The 20,812-nt window shown below is 33.5% G+C and overlaps 2 protein-coding genes across 2 annotated transcripts in view; one reads left to right on the top strand and one right to left on the bottom strand.

Moving 5' to 3' along the window:
- The window catches only part of LOC131842559 (calsyntenin-1), a 319,165-nt gene that overhangs the window by 134,360 nt on the left and 163,993 nt on the right, over positions 1-20,812 (top strand). The gene's annotated exons all lie outside the window — the stretch shown is intronic.
- On the bottom strand, positions 504-3,987 carry LOC131842557 (uncharacterized). Its single transcript, XM_059191128.1, has 4 exons — positions 3,970-3,987; positions 1,728-1,782; positions 1,483-1,682; positions 504-723 (listed from the first exon to the last, which is right to left on the bottom strand). The coding sequence occupies exons 1-4, from the start codon at positions 3,985-3,987 to the stop codon at positions 577-579; spliced, it is 420 nt and encodes a 139-aa protein (XP_059047111.1). The 3' UTR covers positions 504-576.

Below are 20,812 nucleotides of genomic sequence, written 5' to 3'. Positions count from 1 at the left end.
AAAATTAAAGTAGCCTAAGTTACTCCTTATTACATCAGCTACCTGACAAAAAAGTCCCGTCGAAATCAGTCCAGCCATTTCAGAGATTAGCCGGAACAAACATGTCTGTTTGTTCCGGCTAATCTCTGAAACAAACAGACAAAAATTGTAAAAAATGTTATTATTTTAGTGTACGAGTATGTACCGTATTTATATTCATGTGTATGTACTAAAAAACTGTTATTTCAATATTACAAACAGACACTCCAATTTTATTTATATGTATAGATTTAAATTATGTTGGATAGATATATATATATATAGATCTTGTCTGTTGACATGATGTATATATTACAGACGAAAGTGAACTGACATTTGCAAGTATTATATTGAAGGTATCCCATAAAATACATTACATTATATATTTAAAAAAAAAAGACATAATTATATCAATAATTTTATTTTCATTAAACACAATAAATACAAAACCTAACATAAATATACCGTGTTGATTTCATTTAAATTCTGGCTCAAGATCTAATAAATAATATATAGAACATATAAATTTACAATTGGTTTATTCAGGTTTTTGTTTATTTAACCGGCAAATCCACCTCCAAAACCGTTGCCGAAGTTTTGTTGGCCACCAGCATAGTTTCCGAAGCCACCGGCGCTGCCGCCACCAGATCCGAAGCCACTGCTTCCGCCCATCGCGTGCCCAGATGAGTGTTGGGCACTGGTGATCTAAACATGTTCATGAGACAGAGTGAAAACCCCAACTATAACTTTTTTTCTGATGATATTCATTCATTATTTTGTTATTCTATATTTGAGCCTAAATAAATTAGTGCTGGTTGGTAGTTTGTATTCACACGTTTCGACTTGTAAAATGTGAACTTACAAGGATTGTTTAAAAGAGCAACACACAAGTTTCTTGCTTATTCTTCTTGTGATGACACAGCTTTCCGAATAAGCGGTAGATTTAAAAAAATGTTGACTATTGCTAAGTGCTTAAATTAAGTTTATTTGAATAAATGATTTTCTATTCTATTCTATTCTATTCATTATTTAAAAGTCGCCTGTTGTCGGTGCAGCTCTTGCAATTTACGATGATTTTTCAGCAATCTCTTTAGTTGTTGATTGACATATGATATAAAACAAAAATAAGACGTAAACTTGGACGATTTTTGCATCGTGCGAGGAATCGAACCCGCGACCATCGGACGTAAAGCGGTGTGCTAACTGCTAGACCTCAGTAACTGCTTGCCACTTTATTTTTATAATATGAACTAGCTACTCGCCCTGGCTTCCCACGGATGTATATGTATTATATATATAAACCATTTTCTTGAATCACTCTATCTATTAAAGAAAACCACTTCAAAATCCGTTGCGTAGTTTTAAAGATTTAAGCATACATAAGGACATACAGCGACAGCGACTTTGTTTTATACTATGTAATAAAGCTAAATATATAAAATAAAATATTGTTAAATGAATTACCTGAGTGAATTGACTATCATCATGTCCAGTATTGAATCCACCCTGGTGACCTCCTGCTTGGAAACCTTGATTGCCGAAACCCTGGGAGCCCTGTCCAAAACCAGAACTGCCGAACTGGCCGCCGCTTTGGAATCCCCCGCCAACAGGCAGTACACCTCCCCCAATGGCACCTGGCAGGATGCCTCCCCCAACACCAGCTCCTCCAATACCGCCTCCTCCAATACCGCCTCCAAGCAATGGGCCGCCAACCCCGAATGGCTTTGCGTTCACTGCCAAAGCGCAGCCCAGAATAGCGACAACCTGGGGGGAAATGGGATTGGGGAATATAGACTGATGATCTTATTTCTAGCAGGTTTTATTCTCAGCAGGTTGACTTCCATGCGGTTTCCTCTGGAAACTATCGCGATAAATTCTTGCTGAATTTGTCATGATGGGCTAACCGACCTGACCTCATGCTCATCTAAACATCCTCCAGTGGTGCCCCGCCAGTGTAAACCGTTAGCGTAGGCCGGTGCACCATTCCATTATCATCCATAAAAAAAATAGGGACAACCTGAAAGAAACGACGTTTAGTGGAGATGGAATGAATGAATGAGTATGGAGATCAAATGAATAAGTAACCCTGGACAAATATTTTTTTACTTAGTTAATAATTAATTATACTTCAATACTAGCTGTTACCCAGGACTTCGTCTTATTGATTTTTTTATTAAAGTAAATAGAAGTTCTGAAATAAAAGTATAAAAAAAGTTAGTCACACTTTTTTTTTAAATTCAAAAATTTTTTCAAATTCAAACTTTTTGTAATAGTCATTTTTATTGTTCTACTAGCTTTTGCCTTCGCTCGCGTTAATTTAAATCCTTTCTTAGGGGATGCCTACGTCATAGTAGCTTTATGCATGTAAAGTCTCAGCCCGATCGATTTGAAATTGACAAACTTTCATACAAACTTTCATCCCCTATTTTATCCCCTTGGGGGTAGAATTAATCAAAATCCTTTCTTAACGGTTGCCTACGTCATAACATCTACCTGCATACCAAATTTCAGCCCGATCCGTCCAGTGGTTTGTACTGTCCGTTGATAGATCACTATGTCAGTCACCTTTGAGTTATATATATTTAGATTAGTTAGGTGTATTAGATGTATTAACAACTAAGAGTCGGCTACAAAACTAATAGCAAATAATAAAACGTGTTAATAATTAAGTTAACATAATATACTGTCAGAACTTCGGTCTAAAAGTGTTTATTTGTACAAGAAAATACGTTCTACAAAAGTATGCGTCATCGCTGCTAGTACACAGGTGGCGGTAACTTTTTAAGTCAATAAAGCAATAAAGTGAGTGCTGCCGTAAAATATGTCTGCAGTACTTAAATTTAAACTTTCGCATTTACAATGTTTAATAATTTTTTTTACATATTTAATAGTGCAACCTACTAGCAGTCCAGGATCTGTGGGGTGGAGGGCACATCAGGCTCATGCCCCAGGCGGCAAGTTCTGGGATCAGCAAATTAGAACTTGGCAGATGATTACACGTCATCATTGTTATCATTGCCTTGCCTTTATCCCATTATTTGTGGTCTCCGAATGTCATTCTCTTCCACTGATCTCTATCAGCCGTTATATCTGAGCATACACTCCTTTTATATCCTCTTTCACACAGTCCATCCATCTTTTTTTTGGGCGTGCCCTCCCTTTCCATACATCCACGTTCATATTACACAATTTCTTTAAGACATGATCCTCCTTCTTCCTTCGCATAACAAGCCCATACGACACAAAAACGATTTACAACCCATATCAAAATTAAAAATATATAATTCTGGCCCCTATTCTATGGCAATAAAAATATATATAATAACTAGCTGTCCCCGAAAAAGTTGTTTTGCCTTAAAATAAAAATGAAAAATTTAGGGGTGGACCTAACATTTAGGGGGATGAAAAATAGATGTTGACCGATTCTCAGACCTACTCAATACGCTCACAAAATTTCATGAGAATCGGTCAAGCCGTTTCGGAGGAGTATGGGAACGAAAACTGTGACACGAGAATTTTATATATAAGATAAATTACCTAATATTATAAAAAATAAGAATAAATATAATAAATGTATTATCCAATTAAAACTAATGTGGACAAATAAAGCTTATTACAGAATTGAAGAATACTTGCAAGATATTGGTTAGTATAATATTTAAAACGTACGCATCTTCCACGTTGCAGTGCCTAAAAGGTGCGTGTTATGTGTGTGAATTAATTTATTGTATACCGTAATTTTGTAAAGCAACGTAAATAAATAAATAAATAAAACCAGCTTTTTTAAGCATCCGGCCCATCTGATGGTAAATGGATTACCGTAGTCTATGAAATTTATATTTTTTTTAACTCATCAGAATAACATATGATCGTTCTAAGTATGAGTCTTACAGGAATTAATTAATAAGAATTTAGGTACTGTATTAGACTTATTAGAAATTTGTAACTTACCAAAATCTTCATTGCCATTGCTATCACAAAATCCAACAACTGAATGATTGGACACAACAAAGACAAATTCTTTTATACTTGGTTAATTATTACTTGTATTTATCGCACAGTTAAGTGCTATTCAATATCAAATGATTCATTAACGATTTGGGTTTTATAACCACATTACGGTTATACGTAATGGCTCGTTTGAAAAATTTGTTATACGAACAATATGTACGTAGAGAAAACCTAATTATCTGTAGATATTCGTAGAACCAATTCATAAATGTGCTGTTTCCATTTTCTAATGAATTCAATTCCTTTTATTAATCACTAGCTGTACCTGCGAATACGTCCACGTGGGATTTAACTTTATTTTTCTAAATTTCTGATCTTAATTCTGGACAGACATTGTTATTACTTAATTTTGGACATTTAATAACTTAAATAATTATGACATTAGTTGTTAACATTTTGTTCCCGCACACTTTCAAGACTATTGAACACAATCTACTACTAACTGCATAAAGTTGCTATTTAAATGTTCATAGTCGTATTAGATTTGTTTGTACTCACTCACTTTTTCTTCTTCTACAAAAATCGATAGGTCTCCTCAAAAATTGTCAAAATTAATCATTAAATGACCTTTAATGATAATTTTGACAATTTTTGATGAAAAACATTGTTTTGCCTTAAAATAAAAATAAAAAATTTAGGCGTGGCCTACCCCTAACATTTAGGGGGATGAAAAATAGCTGTTGGCCGATTCTCAGACCTACTCAATACGCTCACAAAATTTCATGAGAATCGGTCAAGCCGTTTCGGAGGAGTATGGGAACGAAAACTGTGACACGAGAATATTATATGTAAGATATATTTTATATATACATATATATAAATGTAATTATCATATAAAAAGGTGCGTTATGTACAACAGGGAAACAGTGAATTTACCCTGACGTATTTGTATATTGTACGTAAGGAAGGGAGACAGTGAATTTACTGCGACATAGCCTTCAGCAATGGCTCGTTTAGATATTAAATTCCCAGCATTATGAGAATAAATGCAGCTGCGGTATGCAGACGTTCAGAGAGATTGTTTATTGAAAGATATAACTAGAAGAAAACGTTTTATATCTCTATAACACAGGTATTTTGAAACAAATATTCCACTTTGTACATTGAAAGAATATTCTAGATACGCAAGAAGTCTAATTTATTTTTCTGAAATAGGAGTAACTGAACTCACGACCCATGCAGTAACAACCTAAATATATATAACTCAAAGGTGACTGACGTAGTGATCTATCAACGCACAGCCCAAACCACTGGACGGATCAGGATGAAATTTGGCATGCAGGTAGATGTTATCACGTAGGCATCCGCTAAGAAAGGGTTTTGAATAATTCTACCCCGAAGGGGATAAAATAGGGGATGAAAGTATGTATGACACTTTGTCAATTTTAAACCGATTGGGCTGAGACTTTGCATGCATAAAGCTACTATAACGTAGCCATCCCCTAAGAAAGGATTTTGATAAATTCCAAGGGGATAAATTAACGCGATCGTAGCCGCAGGCAAAAGTTAGTTGCTTATATATATGAAGTAGCATCGACAAAAGAAGAAATAAAGAAAGATATATATATAAATAAATAATGATATTAATATAATTGATATATGCAAGAGTTTTGACGACCTCGGTGGTCTAGCGGTGTAGCACACCAGCTTACTTCCGACGGTCGCTGGTTCGATTCCTCGCACGGCACAAACATTTATATTCTTGAGTATGAATGTTTATATATGTCTGGGTGTTCATATCAGTAAACGCACACATAACTTTAACTAGCCTAATTTGGGTTTAGATGGTGCTGTGTGAATTGTCCTGAGATTATTATTATTATTATTACTAGGTACTCGCTCGGGCTACGCACGGATGTACATGTATTATATATAAACCTTCCTCTTAAAACACTCTATCTATTAAAAAAAACCGCTTCAAAATCCGTTGCGTAGTTTTAAAGATTTCAGCATACATAGAGACGGACAGACAGCGACAGAGACTTTGTTTTATACTATGTAATGATAATAAAAAAATAAGTGCATACAAAAAAAGTGTTTAAATGTTTTTGAAGACACATTTAGTATTAAGTATTTCCGTTTTGATAGACCTATCACGTAACTCAGTAACTACAATAGAATAGGGCACACGTGCTCGTCGCAAACATTTGGAAGTTTCCACAAGACATTCGAGCTTAAAGTCCCATGAAACTATTATTGAGGAGCAGTAACTTCACATGACCCGAATCGACGAAGTTGCAAGTCGAAGTGTCAAAGTAGGGAGATATAGTAATTTGGTACTTCGTGTCCCAACTTGACAGTTTGATATGTCTCTATTTTATGGGAAATACATAAATATATAAAAGTCTACTTTAGCAATTGTTATGACTGGGTACTGTGTAAGGTATGGTTGAAGGCAATATTTAACTAACTAACGAAATAGTCCTCACGGATGAGACAATATACATAAGAACACACGTACGCGCACACACACATCCACATATATACACATACACATAAATACACACACACATAAATACGCACACGCATAAATATACACCTATGTGCACATGTGTGCGTATTTATTACACACTTAAACATTAAAAATGTAAAGTAATAATAAAATTATTTAAAAGAGCAACACGCAAGTTTCTCGCTCGTTCTTCTTGTGATGAGACAGCGGTCCGAATGAGCGGTAGATAAAAAAAATGTAATGACTATTCAAAAGTGCTTCAATGTAAGTTTAACGATTTTCTATTCTCTTCTATTCGTTTGTTACATAACATTTCCTGTACAAATATCACAAACCATCACATAGCACAAAATTTAAATATAAATTTAATGTTATTTAAAAATTCAACAGTTTTAAATAAAACAAAATATGGTTGTTTTATTGCGGTTAAATACAATTGCTCTCGCGCTGTTTAACGCATTTATTTTACAATTTTCAATATTCAAAAGTGCTTCAATGTAAGTTTATTTGAATAAATAATTTTCTATTCTGTTCTATTCTATTCTGTTATTTGTCTGGTATGCAAATCTAAGCAAATTATAAAAACGCTTTGTATTTCAAGAACAGAATATTTTTACCGGTCCCCACTCCATGTTTTATCAAGAAAATTAAATAAGAATCTAGTTAATTACGGACCGTCTTTATATAAACCTTTTTCGGGAAACTCTTTATATACAAATTGCATAATTTAATATTTGATATTTATTTATTCAGTAACAATTTATATTGTGTTTGAATTTATACAATTTTTGCTGCTAAGAAATTCATCAACACTGTAAAATGATTGCTCCAATAGAAAACAACGCAACCTCCTCCTAAAAAGCTTACAATTATGCATTTTGTTTAAACTATTGGGCAAAGAGTTGTAAAGCTTTACTGCTTGGAAACCCTCACCATGCTTCACAATATTAAGGGTAGGTTTTATAATGTTAGGGTTGTAGGCTACCAACCTCCTTGCATAAACTAGCCATATAACACAGACACATTTTAATAAAAAGTATATTGTCAAAAATGTAAAATTCATTCGCTTGCAAATTACTGATCTAAATGATTTGTTAAATTAATTATTATTTGTTATTTTTAATTCTGATATTATATACACCGTCATATATTCAATCTTTTATTAATATCACTCCTGTATATCAACACGCCAACCTAACCTCAGGGTAATCCATTCTGCGAGTACTTTCCCTTATGTCTCAATTCTCCCTGGTCTCACTACCAACAATACTTTTTACAAAATCTGGTAATAGCACCAATATGTATAAGCATGGTACAGTCAAAATTCTGTATTCTTTAAAATATAATGTCGAGAGATAAAGAGGAAAGTTTTATAAATTTATGAATTCTGTATCTGTACATCAGTTTTGTGTTTTATTTATATTTTAGTTGTGTGTTAGAAATACCCCCTCTGATCGATCCCCCGTCCAATTCAAACGGGGATCGAAATTACGACGGCCTGAGCCGAGGTTCGAACCCCTAGTGGTGCCCTCAGACTAAAGTCGTATCCGTCAGGCAGAAGCTGGCCTTCAGCCGCTCCATAAGTCCTTCCGCCATCTGCACTCGCCCCCTATCGTCCGGTGAAGCTGTAAAGGCCAGCTGCGGCCAACAGCATTAGAGTAATCCGAAAACAAAAATTGACTGTTTTTGTTAACTGTTCTTAATGTTTTACTTAATAATGAATCTTATCTATATTTGTACATTAGTGTAATAAAGACGGATGTAATGAATTCTTAACTAATTGATTGACTCATCACAAATTTGCTTATAAATTTCTAACTAGCTTTCTTGGAAATATAAATAATCATCGTTAAAATAAACTCAATACAAGCGCTTTTGAATAGTCATATTTTTATTCTACCACTCATTCGGAACGCAGACAATTCTTACACATTCTTCTTGTGATGACACAAGAAGAATGTGCAAGAAACTTGTGTGTTACTCTTTTGAATAGACGTTTTTTGATGACAATAAAATACCAAAGTCTTCTATATCTGCCTGAAGAAAGATTTAAATGTCATATAAAACACTTCCTTTGTAAAAAAGCATATTATAAAATTTAAGAGTTCGTTAATGATATTAATGTTTTTGTAGAAAAACTTAATAAACATAGCGCTCATAATATTATCTGATTGCACTTATGAGTGTATAGCGGTTTCTATGTTGATTATCACATGTATACTTGTTATTGTGCAATTATTTATATAAAAAAACATCTATTCAAAAGACCCAACATACAAGCTTCTCGCTCGTTCTTCTTGTGATGAGACAGCTTTTCGAATGAGCGGTAGATTAAAAAAAATGTGATGACTATTCAAAAGTGCTTCCATGTAAGTTTAACGATTTTCTATTCTATTCTATTCGTTTGTTACATAACATTTCCTGTAAATACAAACTATCACATAGCACAAAATTTAAATATAAATTTAATGTTATTTAAAAATTCAACAGTTGTAAATAAAACAAAATATAGTTGTTTTATTGGGGTTAAATACAATTGTGATGAATTCACATTAATTTTGAGATGAAAGGACTCCGCACGAGATTCCTCTCGCGCTGTTTAACGCATTTATTTTACAATTTCCCGTCCCTCCATGTATGCTTTCTGACTTTATTACTGTAAAGTTTACCTTAATATTGCAACAACCGCTTTTTTAGAATAGAATAGAAAATCATTTATTCAAATAAACTTACATTGAAGCACTTTTGAATAGTCATAATATATTTTTAATCTACCACTCGTTCGGAAAGCTGTCTCATCACAAGAAGAACGAGCAAGAAACTTGCGTGTTGCTCTTTTAAATAATTTTATTCTTACTTTACATTTTTAAGTTTAAGTGTGTGAATACAAACCACCAATTAGCACTAATTCAATTAAATACTCAAATAGAAAAAATATTGAATATATAACCAACTGGTTAAACAATTAATAAGAGGAAATCAGTAATAGTGATTAGAGCAGACCAGTCCCTACAAGCAGCACCCGTTCACGAGTATGACGGATGAGCCAGCTATCACAAAATTATTTAAAAGAGCAACACGCAAGTTTTGTTGCTCGTTCTTCTTGTGATAAGACAGCTTTCCGAATGAGCGGTAGATTAAAAAAATGTGATGACTATTCAAAAGTGCTTCAATGTAAGTTTATTTGAATAAATGATTTTCTATTCTATTCAAATGTGAGTTTATAAAGTCTGCGAACTTTTCGAAAATATGAAATTGTGTGTTCAGTTCAAAACTCACTTTTACGCCTGCATTTAGTTTTGAGTATCACTAAAGTAGTTTTGTTAGTTGAAAACAACGCCAATCACTAAGTTGAAGTTTCATAAATATTTTAACAACTTAAATTTATTTGCAAAACGTAAATTCTCACCAACTTTATGTTATTTATGTTCGCAGTTTTTTTTCGAGTAATTTTGCGGGCTCTCGACAGTAAATTATTCAATATTTTAAGTACATTTGTTTTGTATAACTAATATGTTTACGACGTAATATGGTTACGACGATGTATATGACGACCTCGGTGGTCTAGCGGTCTAGCACACCGCTTTACGTCCGATGGTCGCGGGTTCGATTCCTCGCACGGCACAAACATTTGTATTCATGAGTATGATTGTTTTTATCGGTCTGGGTGTTTTCTATGTATAATATGTATGCATTTACGAAAAAAAAAATATCTATGTATCTGTATCAGTTGTCTAGTACCCATTACACAAGCTTTAGCTAGCTTAACTTGGGTCTAGATGGCGCTGTGTGAATTGTCCTGAGATTATTATTATTATTATTATTATTGTTTTAGGGCACACTTTGACCTTTTATTTCAATGGCTTGCATTAATATTAAGTCAATTTTATTTATATTCGTATTTTGGTTTTTATATTAATTAATTTTTTTGGTCACTTTCACTCATTGGACTATAGCTATCACTATACGGTTTTACTATATTGGGTACAGTAAAATCCCTATTATCCGAACATCCGATTCTTTCTTCATTCTCTCTAATTATCAATTTAGATATTTGAAGATTTGTACAGTACCTAACGAGAGAGAAGAAGAAAAAAGACTGAAACTGGGGTTGTAGATCAAGTACCATCTCATGAGATAAAAATTCTTAAGATAAGTAAGAGCTTCAATAGCTTCTACGTGTAGAAGCTTTTGAAGCTCTAGATGTTGTTTTAAGTGGTTTGAAAGACAGAACGAATCGAACCCATACAGTTGTTACAACTGAAGCGCAGGGACTTGGCCGCAATGATAAGATGTGGTTCATTACATCAAGGATCAATAATATATTTCCAACCAAAATTTTAAATTACATTAATATTATGTGATTCATTATCTATCGTTATAAGTAGTTTTTTATATATCGTATTATCTAAGTAAAATCAAACAATATATAAATTTTAGTAATGAAAAATGATTAAAATTTATATATTGTTTGATTTGCTTTGAATTCGGTTATCCGGATTTTCGATTATACGGAATACCCCTGGTTTTAATTGATCCGGATAATCGGAACTGTAGTTTGGTATTTGTAATCATTATGATTAAAAATAACACGTAACTTCAATGATTATTGGTAATTGAGGACTGCCTCTATTTTACATGGTATCTCAACTTTTATTAATATTTGTACCATGGAATCGAACCTGTGACCATCGAAAGTGAAGCGGTGTACTAAACCACTGAACTATCGAGGACGATCAATGAATTTTATGCTATCTGCAGTCCTGTTCATTTTCTCTTCAGGCATAGTCTCTCTATTTATACAATTCAAATCAAATCAAAAATGATTTATTCATGTAGGACATTTTATTATGAACGTAAAATTTTTTGTATTATTTTTTTTCCCTACCATCCTTACATATATTATATATGTAAGTAATAGGTAGCCATTTTATTTTCATAAAAAAAAAATATCAATAATTAAGGTATTTGATAACGGCAACGAAAGCGAATATTTCGTGACTGAACGATTTTTATCAAAGGATTCCAAAACGTTTTTATTGCAAAACATTTTTGTCGTACCTCCAAATGATCGTTATAAAAAAATGACGATAGATATTCGACAATAAAACCGTATACCGTTATTTACGGCCGTATCGTTATTGTAATTGTATTATCGGTAATTGATATTGTGATTGGTGGGTAATTGTTTTGTTTCAAATTCAAAATATCTTTATTCATGTAGGTCTATCACATACTCTTATGATATGTCAAATCTACTATCAGTTCGGAATGATTTCGAGATGAGAAGAACTGACAAGGAACTCAGCTCGTATTCTTTTCAAATAAATGTTGTATATGTTTACAATAATACAGATTCATTTTTAAATTCAAATTTGGGAGAATTGTATGAACACCAGCATATGATATTGCAATAAGCAAATAGTAAATAGTCTAATCAGTGTTCGTAACCCGAACAGACCAGTAACAAGCAGCACCCGTTCACGAGTATGACGGTTTTTCTTTTTAGTATTTTTGTTCACGAGTTTGACGATTTGTTTTATTTTTATGTAATGTATGGCATACAAGATGAAGGTCCAGATACCTGTCGCTTGTAAACAGCAGCTGCATCATCTTCTTATATATAGGTGTCTATGTCTAACATTAAATGAAAATCCCGAACATGAAAACTATTGCCATGCACGCTCGTCATTCAAGTAATCGTTTAGTGAGTAATAGGCTTTGCTCAGTAAATATGATTTAACAGATTTTTTGAATTTATTTAAGGGTAATTCCAATGTATTGTTTGGTATCTTATTGTAAAATTTTATACCTATACCTATTGACTTTTTCTAATCGATACTTGGGGACAGCAAGTTTGTCTTTAAATCTAGTATTAATATTATGAATATTAATACTAGATTTAAAGACTATGCTATTATTGCTGTTTTTTGGAAATAAGTCAAGATTTTTATGAACATATTATGATATATAAATTGACTATATAAATTGAGAAGCAACGGTGAGAATATTTGCCTCTTTGAACAATATAACTATAACACAAATTCTGCTTAAGATAGACCTAGATGGCGCTACCTGAATTGTCCAGGGACATAAAAAAAATCATAAACCAAGTGTTAAACATTCCTTAACTAAATTACCGAGTCATTAGTTAGTATCAACGGTCATTATGGCCGCCGACTCATCAATATTCCCCGGCGGCTGTCTGCCACGTTGATTGCTTGTTCAGCGATTTGGGAAGTTATCCAGTTTGCTGAGTTTCCAATCGCATGTAGTTCGAGCAACATTCAGTGTCTGTTGATCTGGTATTTTAACGATTACGCTGACGTGCAGAAATGACTGAATTGCTTATACTGTAATAATTATTTTTCATTTCTTTATTTGATGACCTCGGTGGTCTAGCGGTTTAGCATACCGCTTTAAGTCCGATGGTCGCGGGTTCGATTCCTCGCACGGTACAAACATTTTGTGTTCATGAGTATGATTGCTTGTATCGATCTGGGTGTTTTCTACTTATAATATGTATTTACGAAAAAAAATCTATGTATTTGTATCAGTTATCTAGTACCCATAACACAAGCTTTAGCTAGCGTAACTTGGGTCTAGATGGCGATGTGTCAATTGTCCTGAGATTATTATTATTTAGCCTAGCCTTATTTCTAGCCTAGTATTGAGAAAAATATATTAGGAAAATAGCAAGAATTAGTAGACTTTAGTAAAAATAGTAAATCTTATTGACGTTAAAATATTAAATATCTACCATCAATATAAGGTAGGTTTTGTTGTACAACGGTTATTTCGATGAACTTAAATGTTAGTCATGTACTTGAAGATTATCATGCTATTGTTTAAGAGCACTAACCAAATCAAATCAAAATATCTTTATTCACGTAGGTCTATTACAAATTCTTATGATATGTCAGATTGTTGTCAGTTGGGATTGCTTTCGAGCCAAGCACTGACAAGAAACTCAGCTCTTATTCTTTCAAATGAGCTTGTACAATTAGAATTTTAAAATCTATTAGGGAGAATGTAATGACCACCAAAAATGCATGCTGAATGCAAAATGCATATGCACTAGCATATGCATGCTGTTGCATTTTTGACAAGAGGTAATAATAATCAGTAGCCGTAACCCATTTCCACTGTACTGTACTTCAAACAGCTGCATAAAATTTACAAAGAAGGTGCTTGGCGGTAGAAACAAGAGAAGCAGAGGCTTCCAATTGGAGGACTTGTACAAACTCTTTACCTTTAGGGTATAAACCCTTTAACGGTTATATTTATTTATTTATTTATTTATCCTTTATTGCACTATTTAAAATAATGTACAATTGGCGAGGTTAATGCCATATGGCATTCTCTACCAGCTAACCATTGGGTAGAAACAGAAAGCGGTTGAAGGGCAGTATTGGGAAAAGGCATACTATTTGTATTTACCTAACTTAGGTATATATATCGATAGTAATAAGCTTACATACCTATGAATATACATATATACGTACTTAAATAATCGCTATAACAGGTACTATATATATATATAAATATATATATATATATATATAAATATACAAGAAATTACTACTATATATTTTATATGACAACGGAAAGCAGTTAACACTCATCTTGTTGCTTCAACATATAATTATAAAGTTTCCTTTTGAATGTTGCCTTACATTGTGTTTTACGTATATCCTGAATTTTTCTTTATTTTATTATTTATTTCTTTAACACAAATTATGTTTGTGTATTTACTTAATTTCTAAGAGTTACTACAGGCTAATGCTGCGGACGTTCGTGCGACCGTCAAAAATTGCCTCAACTTTTTGATAAGTCTTTAAGTACTAAATATATAACTCAAAGGTGACTGACGTAGTGATCTATCAACGCACAGCCCAAGCCACTGGATGGATCGGGCTGAAATTTAGATGTTATGACGTAGGTAATACAGTCCTTAAGAAATGACTGATCATTGAAACTATATGTATATAAAAGTGCTTAAATTTAAGTTTATTCGAATGAATAAGTTTTCATTTACTATCGCTGTTCAACGTAGTAACTTGTACAGACGTAAATATACAATATCACTTTGTACATAAGCTCGAATCGTAAAAGAAAACGCTGTTTAGAAAATAAACAAGACGGCTAAATAAGGTACACTTTATGACGCGGATAAAACAAAAATATTCGTCGAGAGCTAATCATATTTGGAGAGATGTCGTTTTTGAAAAAAAAATACGACTCTACAAAAATGTAATGTAGGATATGCGCTTTATACAGTTGTGAGGGTAGATCGTTAAGCATATGGGTGATCGCCGATCTTATGTGTGAATAAACCCGGTATAAAGCAGTAGTATTACTCATTATATTCCCTACTAGCTTTTGCCCGCGGCTTCGCTCGCGTTAATTTATCCCTTTAGGGGTGGAATTTGTCAAAATCCTTTCTTAGGGGATGGCTACGGTATAGTAGCTTTATGCATGCAAAGTCTCAGCCCGATCGGCTTAAAATTGACAAAGTTTCATACAAACTTTCATCCCTATTTTATCCCCTTGGGGGTAGAATTAATCAAAATCCTTTCTTAGCGGATGCCTACGTCATAATATCTACCTGCATCCAAATTTCAGCCCGATCCGTCTAGTGGTTTGGGCTGTACGTTGATAGATCACTATGTCAGTCTTTATATCAGTCAACCTTTGAGTTATATATATTTAGATATATATATAATCAATTTGTTATGCGGAGGAACGAGGATCATGTCTTGTGGAAAGTGTATAATATGAATGTGGATGGATGTAAAGGGGATGCCCTAAGAAAAGATGGATGGATTGTGTGAAAGATGATATGAATAAAAGAAGTATGTTCAGATATGACGACCGATAGAGAGCAGTAGAAGAGAATGATATATTGCGCCGACCACAAATAATGGGATAATGGCAAGGCAATGAAATGAAAATATATATATGGGATTATCGAAAAAAAAAATATTTAATTATTTATTTTCCTCTTAAAATCGTCTTTACATCGTCTTACGTCGTTCTGTCTACAACTACTCTATTCTTTTTTTTTAAATCTTATATATAAAATTCTCGTGTCACAGTTTTCGTTTCCATACTCCTCCGAAACGGCTTGACCGATTCTCATGAAATTTTGTGAGCGTATTGAGTAGGTCTCAGAATCGGCCAACATCTATTTTTCATCTTCAATGTTAAGGGTAGTCCACCCCTAATTTTTTATTTTATTTTAAGGCAAAACAACGTTTGCCGGGACAGCTAGTAAAACTATAATAAATTTTAAATGCATAAATCCTCTTTCCACATATATACATATATATCTAAGTATGTAACGAACTATAATTACACACAATAATCCAAGGGTTGTAAAGTAGAAATTTAGTTTAAACCACAGATAACATAATATTACATAGTTTAAACTGATTCAGACAGTGGTGATTGACAGCTTTATAAATACCTTTGAGTATAAATTAAACGGTCGGTACATTTTATCTATACATATAAATAAAATTGGAGCGTCTGTTTGTAATATTGAAATAACCGTTTTTTACTACATCCATATGAATATAAATACGGTACTTACACAAAAATAACATTTTTTGAGTCTCCACCCATTTCAGAGATTAGCCGGAACAAACAGACAGATAAAAATGGTCTGTCTGTTTGTTCCCGCTAATCTCTGAAATGGCTGGACCGATTTTGACGGGACTTTTATTGGCAAGTAGCTGATGTAATAATGAGTATTTTAGAAAAAAACATTTTATTTTAGAAAATTAAAGTTAAATTCGACACGGACAAAGTCGCGGGTACAGCTAATACTTAAAATAAAATAGAAATTAAGTCGTTGCTAACAATTGCAAACACTCTCCTTTGTGTCTGGAGTATCAGTCCGCTCTTCTCAGGTCTCGGGGTACAGATTAAATAACTCGCTGTCCAATGAATATCTCGCTGAATCATTATTTTAATTATACAATACCAGCTGAGCCTGCGGTTTTACCTGTGTGAAACTTATAGCTTAGTGAACAAGCTCAGAGTCACTCAATGGAGAGGGCTTACTTGGAGTTTCTCTGCGTGATCGAATCAGAAATAAGGAGATCCGCAGAAGAACCAGAGTGATGGAAATAGCCCGAAGAATTGCGACCCTTAAGTGGTAATGAGCAGGCCACATAGCTCGTAGGACAGATGGCCGTTGGGGCAATAAAGTCCACGACGACCACGGACTGGAAGACGCAGCGTGGGAAGGCCTCCAGCAAGGTGGACCGACGATCTGGTCAGATCGCTGGAAGGCGTTGGATGCGAGCAGCGCAGGACCGATCGTCGTTGAGATCTTTGGAGAGGCCTATGTCCAGCAGTGGACGTCTTCCGGGCTGCGATGATGATGACTAGCTTAGTACTCGCGACTTCCTCCGCGTGGAATTTAACAAAAATGTTAATTAGTTCATATTTTTGAGTATATTCATGAGGCCCATAGTTAGCGACCACGTCTCTGTACCGTCATCACTGGCAACATACATTGGTCGTAAACCTTCGTCTTGCGCACTTCGTCGAACGCTGCCCATCCTCGGATGGTTGTTGGATGGTTTCGACGATTAACTCTTTCTTGAAATTGGACCTACCTAGCTAGTGAGTTTACTCACGGATGTACTTACATGTATTATATTCATACATATAAATCTACCTCTTTAATCACTCTGTTAATAACTGCATTAAAATCTGAAGTGTAGTTTAAAAGATCTACGCAAAAAGACAGCGTAAGCGACTTCATTTGATATTACAGAATAGAATGGAGTAGAAAATCATTTATCTGATCATTCAGAAAGCTGATACAGCTTTCTGAATGATCGGTAGATTAAAAAAAAAATGTTATGACTATTCAAAAGTGATTAAATTAAGTTTTTTTGAATAAATGATTTTCTACTCCATTCTACTCTCTATAATACTACTACTACTCCATTCTACTCTCTATAATCACAAGAAGAACGACCAAGAAACTTGCGTGTTGCTCTTTTAAATAATCCTTGTAAGTTCATATTTTACAAGTCGAAACGTGTGAATACAAACTACCAACCAGCACTAATTTATTAGGGTCAAATATAACACAATAAGATTAAATCAGTCGTAGTGATAAGAGCAGACCAGTCCCTACAAGCAGCACTCGTTCACGAGTATGACGGATGAGCCAGCCGTCACTGCGCTCGACCATATTTTAGGGTATGTACCTAGGTAAAGAACATACAACTCGGCGACTACCAGAGTAAGTGATTTAAAATAATTTATCGTTAAATAAAACAAAATTACAATTATAACTGAAATCATAATAAAAAACACCTTAATAAAACGGAAAATATTATTATACAATATTTTCTTTGAGCTTTCTTCAATATAAATAAAATTGGAGTGTCTGTCTGTAATATTGAAATAACCGTTTTTTACTACATGCATATGAATATAAATACGGTACATACACCAAAATAACATTCATTACAATTTTTGTCTGTCTATCTGTTTGTTCCGGCTCATCTCCGAAATGGCTGGACCGATTTTGACAGGAATTTTTTTTGACAGCTAGCTGATATAATAGAGAGGAGTTATAGTTGTCCTGTCAAAAAAGTAATAGTAAAAATATTTTAGAAAAATTGTTCTATTTCAGACAAATAAAATTGAATTCTACGCTGACGAAGTCGCGGGTACAGCTAGTAGTAAATAAATTTATATATTTACATTAAATTATATTCATTAGGACCCGAATAGGTGCCTTGTCATCTGGTTTTAAAATTATTTGCCTCTGCTTTAAATAGAAAGGATACTTCTACGAAATATTACCAAATATATTGAAATAGAACAAGTACAGACAAAATTTCTTTGATGTCGACATCAAAAGTAGGTAATAATTTTCATTTCAATAAGACTGTATATTACAAAGGGCCGTTCAGAAACTACGTCATACGTTTAGGGTAGGTGGAGGGGGTTATTTACTGGATGATATTGGTGCACCCGCCTGCGCTAACAGTTTACGCTGGCGGGCACCAGTGGAGGATGAAAAGATGAACATGAAGTTAGGTCAATTAGCCCATTGTGACAAATTCACAGGGAATTTATCACGATGGTTTCCAGGGGGAACCGCGTGGAGGTCAACCTGACATGGTACATTGCTGGCGATGTGATCTTTAATCCAGATCACTAACAATCTCTTTCTAAGGGGGAGGGGGTTGACAGAGTGTGACATTATATGTTAGGGGTGGGACACATCTTAAATTTAGTGACATCAGATTTTGAAAACTAAAATAATAGGTATAGTAATATAAAATAGTAAATTTTAACTTCATCTGTATATCTGTATAAGGTGAAAATTATTATATTACTAGCTGTCCCGGCAAGGGTTGTTTTGCCTTAAAATAGAAAAATAAAATTTAGGGGTGGACTACCCCTAACATTTAGGGGGATGAAAAATAGATGTGGGCCGATTCTCGGACCTACTCAATACGCTCACAAAATGTCATGAGAATCGGTGAAGCCGTTTCGGAGGAGTATGGAAACGAAAACTGTGACACGAGAATTTTATATATAAGATTAGATTTTACCCGCAGCTTCGTTTGCATACGAGTAACTTCATTACTGACTGCTAAATGACGCTGAAGTAGCAAAATGTTGATATTTTATTTATTGTTTTAGTAAAAGAAAATTGTTTTTTTTTTAAGAAAAGTATCCTATGTTCATTCTAATACCTACAAGAACATGTGTACAAAATTTTCATGTTAATCGGTTCAGTTTTAAAGCGTAACAAACATATCTACCTTCACATTTATAATATTGAGAGTGAGCGATTGATTAAAAAAAATGTGATGACTATTCAAAAGTTTAGAAGCACTTTTGAATAGTCATCACATTTTCTTGTTTATTCTTCTTGTGATGAGACAGCTTTCCGAATAAGCGGTAGATTTAAAAAAATGTTGACTATTCAAAAGTGCTTAAATTAAGTTTATTTGAATAAATGATTTTCTATTCTATTCTATTCAGTTAGTAAACATGTTGATGGTTCTACACTCTTTACTTGTAAATTAAGTGTATTAAAATAACTTAAAATGGAGAGAAGATTAAAAAAACTTAAAATGCAAGAAGTAAATTTAATTAATTAAATTTATTTAATCAATTAAGTAATCATTTATCATTATTACATAGTATAAAACAAAGTCTATCGCTGTCTGTCCGTCTCTATTTATACTTAAATCTTTAAAACTACGCAACGGATTTTGAAGCGGTTTTTTTAATAGATAAAGTTATTCAAGAGGAAGGCTTATATGTATAATACATATAAATAGGTATGTTTCCGGTTCATGCTGATACAGAAGTGTCTGCTCTTGTTTCTCGGTGAAATATTAACAGCTAAGTCTGCGACCGGACAGGCTACATTGTTTGATTGTCACGAACAGTGATATATTTTTGCTGACACTACATTCGTTCGCGGAAACTTTTGTATACATGATTAGTATACGGCTATAATAAGTGTCTAAATATATGACGTCACACTGGGTAGAGTGATTATCACGAAGTTGAGCAGTACAATACGTATGACAAAAATCAATCTTCGGTCGGGGTCAAAAAGCTTGAAATTCGTATGACGTGGTTTATCGATATTCTAAAATTGATTGTTGTATTAATAACCATTGAATGTTACACGCGCCTCACTAATCAATGTAATATTAAAAGGGTATATATGAGAGTATAACTTTGTAAAGACATATTGTATATCAAATTTGTGTGCAAAATGTTTGTTTATGTACCAGTATACCTCATCTAAAATTTACATTAGACTGAGACGGCGCCTGCAGTGAACTTGGCAGCGTAGCGTTTATTGGTGGTAACTTGTTGCTATGTTGAATTTGACAGGCGTTTCATATTACGGCTCAGACAGCGAAGTAACGATTAATTAATTAATCTTCATAGTTTACGTTCCAATATCATGCTTGGATGAAATTAGTATACCAATAAGGTATGTGTATGTATATCTTTGTGTTTTAGATTCGTTAATATTCCAATTTGTTGTAATTCAAACTAATTCGCAAAATAAATTCCCGTGCCTAAGTTGTTAAAAATGTCCTATATCATCTTTTATATAGTAAAAAGCAAAATCGCTGCCGTTGTCTCTTGGTTTATAATGTATAAATTACGCAAAGGATTTTAATGCAGTTTTCAGCAAAATATAGAATGATTTATGAGGAAGGTTTATATAATATATAATGCATCATGTTGTAGTATAGAACAAGCCGATAAATATATAAAGATATAATATATCTATATATATATTAATCAAAGATTTAT

The sequence above is a fragment of the Achroia grisella genome, unplaced genomic scaffold, assembly GCF_030625045.1.
Source record: "Achroia grisella isolate CSIRO2021 unplaced genomic scaffold, CSIRO_AGI_Agris_v1 utg241, whole genome shotgun sequence".
NCBI lineage: Eukaryota > Metazoa > Arthropoda > Insecta > Lepidoptera > Pyralidae > Achroia > Achroia grisella.
Note: the sequence above shows the minus strand (reverse complement) of the source record. Positions and strands in the feature narration are given on the sequence as shown.